This window comes from Pimephales promelas, chromosome 19 (assembly GCF_988280905.1).
Source record: "Pimephales promelas chromosome 19, fPimPro1.hap1.1, whole genome shotgun sequence".
In the NCBI taxonomy this organism is placed as follows: domain Eukaryota; kingdom Metazoa; phylum Chordata; class Actinopteri; order Cypriniformes; family Leuciscidae; genus Pimephales; species Pimephales promelas.
This window is the reverse complement of record NC_142787.1, coordinates 17,706,794-17,718,290: the sequence shown is the minus strand read 5'-3', so window position 1 is coordinate 17,718,290 and position 11,497 is coordinate 17,706,794. Positions and strand designations below refer to the sequence as shown.

At 37.7% G+C, this 11,497-nt stretch overlaps 2 protein-coding genes across 3 annotated transcripts; one reads left to right on the top strand and one right to left on the bottom strand.

Moving 5' to 3' along the window:
- The first annotated feature begins 37 nt into the window (after positions 1-37).
- Positions 38-3,907, top strand: tpgs2 (tubulin polyglutamylase complex subunit 2). The gene is made up of 7 exons (XM_039688230.2): positions 38-210; positions 779-858; positions 954-1,041; positions 1,260-1,391; positions 1,484-1,594; positions 1,706-1,878; positions 3,686-3,907. Exons 1-7 carry the CDS (start codon positions 135-137, stop codon positions 3,905-3,907), a joined length of 882 nt encoding a protein of 293 aa, XP_039544164.2. The 5' UTR covers positions 38-134.
- aqp7 (aquaporin 7) lies at positions 2,717-7,789 on the bottom strand. Of its 2 annotated transcripts, XR_016147779.1 has the most exons (7): positions 7,531-7,789; positions 6,448-6,574; positions 6,212-6,349; positions 6,001-6,119; positions 5,690-5,907; positions 3,449-4,494; positions 2,717-3,389 (listed from the first exon to the last, which is right to left on the bottom strand). XR_016147779.1 is itself a non-coding variant. In XM_039688228.2 (6 exons), the coding sequence occupies exons 1-6, from the start codon at positions 7,663-7,665 to the stop codon at positions 4,302-4,304; spliced, it is 930 nt and encodes a 309-aa protein (XP_039544162.2). In that variant the 5' UTR covers positions 7,666-7,789; the 3' UTR covers positions 2,717-4,301. The 2 variants fall into 2 exon arrangements, 1 of the variants encoding a protein (XP_039544162.2); XM_039688228.2 differs by having other exon boundaries at positions 2,717-4,494.
- Between the last annotated feature and the right edge of the window lie 3,708 nt (positions 7,790-11,497).

The window sequence follows — 11,497 nt, the reverse complement described above, 5'->3', positions numbered from 1 at the left end:
CAGCCAATAGGAATGCAGAACCGCAATGTTTTGGTTCTGCGTGCTTGGTAACCTCAGCATCCGTCGGTGTGACTGCAGCAAAAGAATGTCCTACAGTCCTAGAATTATATAGATGCTTTTTACGTTATTTTGGAATGGAGGAGGTAAAAGATGAGAAGACATTTAAGGGGTTTGTAGATAGACTCACCCTCGGTATTACTCGGGTTTTGGGTGAGTGGACAATGTTTAATAAAAAATAATTGTAGTGTAGTCTGCATCCTATAATAAGCTGCATGCCCTGCTGAAAAAAAAACATCATGGCTAGCTGTTCTCCTGGGTTGGTCTGGTTTTGGGTTTGTGTTAGTGGACCAGCTTGGCTAGACTGGGATACCATCTTAAACCAGCTTACTGTGATTCAATATTTTGTGACTGTGTATGTGTGTTCTTGTTTAACCTACACTAAGAGGACCAAATATCTCCACAAAGATAGTGAAATGTGAAAATGTTTACATTGTGGGGCCATTTGGCCAGGCCCCATGAGGAAAACAGCTTAAAAATCATACCAAGTGAAGTTTTTTTTTTTTTTTTTGGTGATGTATCTATAGGTTTAGGTTTATAGGTAGGGTAAGTGTAGGGGTAGATAATATACAGTTTGTACAGTATAAAATGATGTACGTCTATGTAAAGATATAAAAACAAGTGTGTGTGGCTGTCTCAGCACTAATGCAAACCAAGTCAGTTATCAATGTTATTACATACATGATATGCATGATTCTTTTGCATATTTTCTGCTTGACAGAGAACCTCCCTGGTGTGCTGGATGTACGATTTGCAGAGAAAGCCCCTGCAGAAAAGAGATGCCTTCTCTCCTGGGAGCAGGTATGGTGGTATTTCAATATAACAGAATATTCTCAAAGCAGGTCTTTGATGTGGGTATGTTTATATCAGGTGTGTTTTTCCTGTGTGTTCTCCAGAAAAACAATTGCGTTTTGCCGGAAGATCTCAGAGATTTCTATCTCACAACAGATGGCTTCATGCTTGCCTGGAACTCCAAGCTGGAAAGTAAGCACGCTGAAACATGCACTGATCGAATGAAACCCATTATACAGTGTAGATAAACTATAATGGTACTTTAAATTTAGCCCTATTATACTGCTTTTTCAGATCTGATCAGTGTTTTACTTCTGCGACCACATCATTATACATGCACCACATTTTTTGATTCCATATTATGGTTATGCTTTTATTCTAAAAAACTATATATGCTTTGTATCTTACAGATGAAGTGGTTCCAGTGGGATGCATGGTGATAAACAGTGTTGCTCAGCTAAGACCCCTGATTCAGTCCAATGTATATTCCCTCCCCAATGCACCTACCTTAGCAGATCTTGACTTCGACGATGACTTACAGGGTGAGATTTTCTTTCATCTTTAGGCATTTTATCTTTATTTCATTGCATGGAAATTTGCATGAATTATATAACCTATATCATGTCTCTTTTAGAATCTGATGGCCCTGAACAACCTCACTTTGATTGTCGTAGTCGCATATTTGAGTTGGACCCCTGCAATGGTAATGGCAAAGTCTGCCTTGTTTACAAGAGCTGCAGTCCAGGTGATTATGCATCCCACACTTAATCCAGAAGGATATGAAGAGTTAGCATATAAAAACCGTTTATATCGTTTTAATCTACCATCTGGCCCTGTGTCTGCTGGCCCGTTCTAGGTCGTGTAGGTGTAATGGCTCAGCAGTGTGAGGTGTGGTTCTTGGACCGTTCACTTTTCTGGCACTATCTCACCCCCTCCTTCACTGCCTACTACCGACTTATGATCACTCATCTGGGGCTTCCGGAGTGGCAGTGTAATTTCACACCGTATGGCCCCAGCCCACAAGCTAAGGTCAGCATTATCTATATGTCTGTTCTATAAAAAACAGACTATTTAAATTTGTATTATTAATCAATTATTGTTCTTTATTTGACTAAAGTCTACAAGAAAAAAATTATATTTAAAAAATATATTTACTGTATGGTTTTACACATTTATATTTGGTGGTGGATACAGTATATAAGGATACAACTTTTTTGTTTTGTTTTTTACAGCCTGAATAAATTGAATTAAAAGAGATGTGTGTATACTATTTTTTATGTTAAAATACTTAATAGCCTGGGCTTCCTTATTTTATTCTGTATATTTTATTTAATAAATGCAAAGAAAGTAACACTTCAATGTCTTTAAATGGCCTGTTTTAAATACATTTTAAGGTCTCTTGGTAATGCACTTTGCTATATTTAGTGTGGGGTTGGTTTTTGAAAGATTATCTTATGCTCACAGCTTTGGATCAAATATACAGGAAAACAGTATTATTGTGAAATATTATTACAAATTAAAGAACTGTTTACATATATTCTAAAATGTAATTTATTCCTGTCATGGCAATCCCAGCATTCCAGTCTTCAGTGTCACATGATCCTTCTAATATGCTGATTTGGTGCTTAAGAATTATTTAACCTTTTTTATCTATGTTGAAAACAGTTGTGCAGCCAAATATTTTGTCTCATATTTTTGTGGAAACTCTAAAAATAATTTATTTTAAAAATATTTTAAATATATATCAGTTTTAATGTGTGCTTGCTGAATAAAAGTATCTTTGGGGGGAAAAAATCATACTGTGCTCAAATCTTTGAATGAAAATGGAAATTTGATCAGATGATTAATGAAGACCAGGAGTTAGGAGTCCAATTAATCAATTTAATACAGGAGTCAGTAACATAATAAATTTTTACTGAAGATAGTTAGAAGATTTATCCAGCAGAAGTCAGCTTAGGACTCACAAGGAGTTTGTTGGCCACTCAGCAATTATACCCTTCACCAAGGTCTAAGCTACATCCTTGCTACAGGTTGATTCTGATTGGCTATGAATTAGATAAACATACAAAATTTCCACACATGGATAGTCTGTGCAGCTGCCACCAGGACCCTGAGTTACGTACGGGAGTGTCCCTCCGAGGTCACAAGACTGTATGTCTAGGCGCCAGCATGTTGTAGAAAACAAGTCAGTCAATCTACAATAATGCCACTAACCAAGAATGCTTAAACACACACAGACACACAGCTTCTTCAAGGTTGGATTTGGTCAGGCTCTAACTATCAACAGTCGTCTCTCCCCAAAATATCCAGATAATGTGTCCTTTCTGTCAATGAGAGGACGCTTTAATATAGATAAGCAAAGTAAATGCTTTAACTAAGAAATGGTCATTTCAACTATTGGTTCCAATAACCCTTATGACCTATAGTTGTCATGGTGGGCTTGAGGAACAGATATATATATATATATATATATATATATATATATATATATATATATATACATATGTTTTAACACATGTTGAAGCACTGTTACTGCATTCCTTGCATGGGCCAACCTTCAGTCACCTCTCAGATATTTAATACAGACATTAAAGAATACATGAAAAGAACATTTCAGTAATCACACTGGTAAATCCAATTACTAAGTAAAATCTCAAAAGCCAAGAGAAGTCATTCAATTTTATATTTAGAAGGAAAATATTGATTAATACCTTGATAATAATCATTCATTGGATATAGATTGAAGCAGAATCCACCCTTTCAATAGTGAATGTTCACACTTTCATTATGTAATCAACTGCTAAAAAGTAACTTCTCCATTGATTTCTTGATACAGCAATGGGCCGCTCTCTACCAACCCCTGACGTTCTATGGCGATCCCCATCTTGACACATCCAGTGAACCTTTATTGAACAAGCTGGACCCAGCCAAGGCGTTCCGCGGCAAGGCCAAGCCACCCACTCCCAAGAAGAAGCAGCCAGCGCAGGTCCCAGCAAGCGGCGGCAGTACAGCCAAAGGACAGGGGATCTCGTGGAGACACGGCGTGACTAAACGGTGACCCCGCCGTCCCAACTTACATACAGGCGTGTTGACTGTTCTTTTGGCTTATGCTGGGACTTTAGCAGCTAAATTTCATCTATTGATGCCCATAAGTCTGTGTGTGTGTGTGTGTGTGTGTGTGTGTATGTGTGTGTGTGTATTTATTAAAGATCAAACATGGACAATCCTGAGTCTTGAGATTCTTCATAAGCTTATTCCTCTATAACTCAAAAGGAAGTACTGTAGTACACACTGGAACGAGAAAGTTTGCCTGAAAAAATGAACCCCATAGGCTTTTCAACCGTTATCCATTTTTCATATTATTCCTGGAAACATCCTACCTTCCCTCTGTAGAAATGGCACTTTCTTTCTTTGGTCTCTGTAACATTCTTGGTCCTTAACTTGAGCAGGTCTCACACAGATATCTCTGCACTGCCATTCTTGCACTTTTCCAGAGGAACACATTCAGGATCTTCAGGAGACTGTGTCTTTGTGCTTTTAAGATCAGGGTGGTGTAGCTCTACAAATGCTTTGTAGATTAAAGCCCCCATCACTCCACCAATAAAGGGGGCCACCAAAGGTACCCACCACCATCCATTTCCTGCCCTGGAAATACATCACAACACTTTAAATGTAATGAAATCATGATGTAATTTATACACTTTGCATTTTTTTTTTTTTTGCTTTATTCATTATTCTTTTCAATAAATATACATGTAAAATAATATATTATTATTTTATATTTTCATGTAACTAAATGTTTTTTTTTACATTTTGTTGTAATTGTACAATTAAATATATATATATATATTACTTATTATTAAATCAAGTTTTTAAAACTTAATTTTACATAGTTTTACATTTTTACAGTGATCATACACCAAATGTAGGCATACTACTTTTCTTGTTACATAATATCTGATCTTATAATTGTGAATATTTTTGAATAAAATCACTATGGATGCTTCTTTAATCAATGTATGATTAAATAATAATGTATTATGTCTACATAATTAATAATTCAACATTATTGTATTAAACAATACAATTTTATGAATACAACTTTTATTTGTTAACATTAGTTAACAAGTACTTTAGTATTTATTTCAACATTTACTAATGCATTATTTAAATCAAAAGTTGTATTTGTTAACATTAGTTGATGCACTTCAAACTAACATGAATTACTATTTTTATTAACTAATATTAACAAAGATTAATAAATACTACAACAACTGTACTGCTCATTGTTAGTTCATATTAGTTAATACATTAACAAATGAGACCTTATTGTAAAGTGTTGCCCAAATATTTTCCTGTTATAAATCTTATCTGATAATTACCGGGCCCAGGTTCCTCAAATCCACTGTCCTGCAGAGTTTAGCTCAGGAATCTGATTTGAGGAACGCTTCCCTAAAGGGACATGAGGATGGAAGAAAATATATGAGATGGGAGGAAAAAATTAAATGTCAATGCTTTTGCATTCTCTTGAGAAACTTGCGTTCCCCGAGAAACCTTTTGAATTCTTTGCTTGAGAATGCAAAGATTTTCTCAGGGGTACGCAAAAGCATTGATATATTTTTTTTCCCTCCCATCTCATATTTTTTTCATCACCATGTCCCTTTAGGTGCTCTGTAGATAACTGACTCAAAATCCAAAATATAATGGATGGTTTCAAGTGATGCATATCGAGAATTCAGGGATACTGTGGCTAGGTTAGGAGGTGTTACAAATCATTAACCCTGATCCAAACAAATATCAAATTGCGTGTGTTTTATAGCTTGATTTTATATTTATTCACCTGAAAACTTCCATGCCCCAACCTGCCATCAGTGTGAAGACTCTTGGCCCAAAATCTCGTGTGGGATTGATGGCATAGCCGCTGTTGCTCCCCAGAGAGACACCAATGAGCAGCACCACGAGCCCCACACCCACAGGCTCACCTCCGGACGCAACCGGCTGGTTTCTCTGGTCCGCCAGAGCCATCAGACACAGCAACAGCATGGCGGTGCCCACAACCTATTCCGGAGAATTTAAAAATATCTTCCTCTAAAAGTGCTTACTGGGTACAGTTGAGCAATTTTTTTCCACATGATTAATTTTTAAAAATACCTGGTCGAGGAATCCAGTGTAGATTGAGATGTAAGGTGCTGGATATGTGGCAAAGATCCCAGCTGTTGCTTTGGGACCAGACACAGTGAAATTGCCCCCACAATAATGATGTATAGCATCTATAAAGCACAGTACAGATGTGAGTGAAGAAACTTTGTGGCAATTTAAATGACCTACTCAAACACTAAGAACAAAAATAACTCCTCCTCACCGTAATAAAGTGAAAAAATGGTCCCGGCAGCGAGGAATGAACCCAGAAACTGGGCGAAAACATACAGTGGCAGCATCTTCCAGCGCAAACGGCCGAACACGCACATTGTGAACGAAACAGCTCCATTCATATGAGCTCCTATGCGATGGAATAAAACATTTTGCATTATTAATTGTCATTAATATGGAAAACAGTGAATTAGGAGAGGTCTGACCTTGGGGTCAAGAGAGTCTCACCTGACACTTTTCCACCAATGTGCACACCCATAGCCACACTCAGTCCAAAACCTATATTTATGCTGAGGTAATCTCCAAAAAAACCATTTCCTGTGACCACTTGTGCAACACAACCAAGGCCGAACACCTGGGATTCAAAAACAGTCTGTTAGAGAAACTAAATATGCTTATCATCGATGATGTACAGCTAAACCCTGATTCAAGGCTTATTTCATGGCTACTTCTCAGATAAAAATGAACATAAAATATGGATTTTAGTTTTAATTAAAAAAAACACGATTAGACAGAAATAGGTATTATTGTTAACTAAAACTGCAAGTAAATCTATTATTGTGCTGCTCACGTGGTGGTGATGACAGCATGTTTTTTTGCTCTGTATTTTAATTTGATAATTTTTTTAATTTAATATTTTGTTTTTTATGGGGATTTTGTGGTACTGAATTCAATTTATGGGATAGTTAAGATCCATTTATTGTCTGTTAAACACTTAGCATAGCAATTCAATTACAAACCTTGAAATATGCTTTGCAGCACGGACTTAAGCTTTGGTCTCCTTTTAAAGATGGCACTTAGCAAAATATTGCTTAAGTGAAAAGTTTAAAAGGTGGAGTTTCATTTTTTTTAAGTTATAGAAGTTTAAGTTTACTATTATGAAAAATGCACAAAAATTACTATTTAAAAATTACAATTTATATGAAATACATATTTTCCAAAACATGTTTTACTCTAAAACTGTGAGGAAAATCAAAGCCATAAATCTAAACTAAATCTAAAAGTTGTGTTAGCAAGGTCAGTTAGCATTGACAACATTTAGCAATTGACATTGTCACATTGATTCCACCTGATCATGGAAAAAAGTATGTCCAGCCAGTCTTTCTAAGAATAGAATATATGTAGCACATGGTCTGACACCGATCACCAATGCACTGACCACAGGCTGGCCACTCACCCAACTGCATGTGGCTATATGTGATCCAAAGCATTACAATGTACAATGACAATTATTCCAGTATGTATGCAATGAACATGCAAATGAGCCACTATGCAGCATAATGAACTCTCACAAAAGAAACAGCATCTCACCATCATGATAAATGTGCAGAGGATCTCTGCCAGGACCACTCGAACGCATTCATTCTTGATCTTCAACATGTATACCAAAGTAGGTGGCTTATGGCCTTGAAAACCGTCCTCCATTATGTTGACTTCCTGTTTCATTTCCTTTTGCTCTTTTTTTGCAAAGGGCTCTTCTCCCCAAGTTTGCTATTTAGGTTTTTTGAATGGTTGCCATTGAGCGTGTCTAGATAATACTGCAGTGTTTGTCAGCGATGTCTATTTATATGAAGTCTTTGCCCCTCCCCATTACTCATGCATGTACCCATTGGTACACGGAAAGAGACAGGAAATTAAAAAAAAAAACACATTGACAGCAGTCACGAGTCACGAGTTATTCAAACTTTCAAATGGCCCATCAGTATCAGTTACAAAATTAAGATAATCCTGCAATATATCATATGAACTGATGTACATGTTAACCTTGAGCATTTGTGTGTGATTTTACACATTCAGTTTCACAACTGAATTGGTTCAAAGTCTCAGCTATATTTACAACTGTCACATGTATGTTCTGTGTTCTGTTCTGCTTCTGCTTGTGTCCTTGTTAGTAGCCTCAGTTTCCATCAGTTAATCATTCTGTTTAGCTCCCTCATTTGTGTTTTATTTATTCTACCCATTTTTGTTCAGTTTTGTCTGTTCTTGTCTTTATGTAGTGGTTGTGTAATGTTGTTTCTCCTCCTATTAAAGACTCATTTGTTTCTAATCTCCTGTATCGTATGATTTCTATATAGTATATACACCCATGCCTGACATGGATTTTCCAGCTGTACAGCTGCTTTGTTTTAGACCAGGAGCAGCAGTCTTTCGAGGCCCACCTGGCGTGCTAAAAGAATTTTCAAGACTGATCATTGAGTTAATTCTATCTAATGAGTCTCTCTGAACACACAAAGCACGCCTATGCGGTGTCAGGCCCCGCCCACACTACTGCGTTTTGGTTTAAAAACGGAGACCTTTTGCTACGTTTGCACCTCCCATCCAGACTAAAACGGGAAAAACACGGAGAAGTTTAGAAACGCTGCTGCTCCGTTTTGCGTTTTGAATCTACGGAGGGCGTTTTAGTGTGGACGAGACAAAACGTAGGACTTCAGAAACGCTGACGCAGGGGTGATTTTGGACGGAATCTCCTCAACCAACACCAATGTGCAGCATCCACCTGGATGATGCGATGGCAGCCATATTACGCCAGAGCGCTCACCACACACCAGCTTATTGGTGGAGAAGAGACAGAGTGATGAAACCAATTCTTATAGGGATGATTAGGAGGACATGATGGACAGAGGCCAAGGGGCAAATTTGGCCAGGATGCTGGGGTTATACCCCTACTCTTTTTCGAAGGACATCCTGGGATTTTTAATGACCACAGACAGTCAGGACCTCGGTTTAACGTCTCATCTGAAGGACGGTGCTCTTTGACAGTATAGTGTCCCTGTCACTTTACTGGGGCGTTAGTGTAACCCCTCCACCCGGGTCCAACTCGACCCGCTCTGAGCGGGCCTCGAACCCGGGTCTCCGCAAGGAGGCTTTACTTGCACAGCAACTACTGGCTGGCCTCCGTTACTTTAGGACCCACACAGACCACAGGGTGAGCACCCCCTGCTGGCCTCACTAACACCTCTTCCAGCAGAAACCTGGTTTTCTCAGGAGGTCTCCCATCCAGGTACTAACCAGGCTCAGCCCTGCTTAGCTCCAGTGGGCAACCAGTCTTGGGCTACAGGGTGATATGGCTGCTGCCGTATATAATGTTCTGATGCAGATATATAGGTTTGCTAAACGGTTGCTAGGGTGCTCTATTTGGTTGCTAGGGAGTGGCTTGGCAGCTACCAATGATGATACTCCAAATGCTGCTTGCCAGTATGATTGATATAAACCAACGCTATAACATTCAGATTTGAAGATATCCCTCTTTGGGTTTGGGTTACTAGTTTGGGTATGGCTGGACAGTTACCGCTTTTTCATCACCTGTGCGAAGATCTCCAATTTAATTAATGGAAGTCCAATCTCTTAGAAAAGTAATAGCACACCTCTCCTCAATAAGCTGGTCGATTTGATACCTCATTCATGGGTCTAGCGCTGCAGGAGTAGCGTACCAAACTTTTGTCCGGAATAATAATAATTGTGCAAGAGAACAATAGTGATGCCTTGTCTTTGGCAAACACCAATAATGAATTTGGGAAAGTCACGTGAGAGGAGGCAATGGCTCCATCGCGCTTCCATTGGATATGATCAGTTATGATTGGATGTGATTGGTTTGTGCAATAAATCCAGCCTCTTGTTTTCGTGCGCATTCTCAACGGCCTGAATAAAAACAATGATGGTAATGGTATTAATGGGAATTTGGAAGACTAAGTAAACTAATCAGCCATTTCAACACTATGTCACGTCAAAATCATATTTGAAATGAATGGAAAACATAATGACTGTAGGTTTTTTTTCGTGAACAAAAAGCTTGGGGAAATTTGTGTCTGACAAGCTAGATGACTGCTGAAAATAAGTTGCCTAAAGAAAAGCTGAACATTAGTTCACAAATTATATATGGTTTAAATTGTTGATGTCTTTAGTTATTATCTTGGAATAAATGTAGAAGTGCATAAAAATACTAACTTGTTGAAATTTATACATGGTTTTAATAAATAGAACATGCAAAAATTTAAATAATTGAATTTGGACTCTCTTTTAATGTAATGTTTATTTAATTAGGAAAACTAAGTGTAGCAGGTAATTTACATTTGATATATAGTATATACACATCAACGTATGTTTTTTTATCATAAACTTCGCAATTTTAATGTCGATAAGACTTTTATGAGGATGTTTTATTGAATCTATTCTTTTTTTTGCCCTTGTGAGTTGGTTCGGGTCCCTCACGCTTAAAATACAGAATTAGGCTGCAATATTTATTTAAAGTGTGTGGCAAAATTTCCAACAACCATTTGACCGACCTAAACTTGATATATGAGACAAGGACCCTTAAGAAGGCACAATCAGTATTGGCTGACCCTAGTTCACCCCTTGAACAGTTGCTTCATTTTATTACCGTCGGGCGGCAGATTCAGTTTACTTGCATGACAAATAGACATAAAAATTCTTTTGTCCCTTCTGCTATAGGTTTTTGTAATAAGTCAATGTGAGTTGTAGATTTCTGTGAGTATGTATTTATGTAGGTGTTCTTTTATATATATATATATATATATATATGAGTGTGTGTGTGTGTGTGTGTGTGTGTGTGTGTTTACTGTTTGAATGGCTGTTGTTTTGTTTTACCTGTGTGTTATTTATGTCAGTGTTTCCCAACCCTGTTCCTGGCGGCACACCAACACTGCGTGTTTTGTCTCCCTAATCAAACACACCCGATTCAACCCATCAGCTCATTAACCCACCTGATTATGAGCTGATGGGTTGAATCAGGTGTGTTTGATAAGGGAGACAAAGAATACACGCAGTGTTGGTGTGCCGCCAGGAACAGGGTTGGGAAACACTGATTTATGTCACATGCCCACACCTGACAAAAACCTTATTTAGTATGAACTGATTTAGCTATTATTAATAGACTTGAACAATCAAGCAATTCAATAGATATTGGTAATAGATAGTTATTGGATCATTTATCCTTCTTTGCACTCTGTACTCTCATAATCTATCGTATACATACCTTGTGCTTGTTATAAAGATAGCTTATCTCTTGTATTTAGGAAAGAAGTTGTAAGAGACAAACAGCTAAAACAGCTAATAGCTGACCAAAGTACAACACAATGTGTGTGTGTGTGTGTGTGTGTGTGTGTGTGTGTGTGTGTGTGTGTGTGTGTGTGTGTGTGCGTGCGTGCGTGCGTGCGTGCGTGTGTGTGTGTGTAGAATTTTAGTAATATTTTGAATAAGCTTTATTTTCAGATTTAATTTTCAATTCGTTAAATTCAATGAGTTATATTTTACGTTTTTT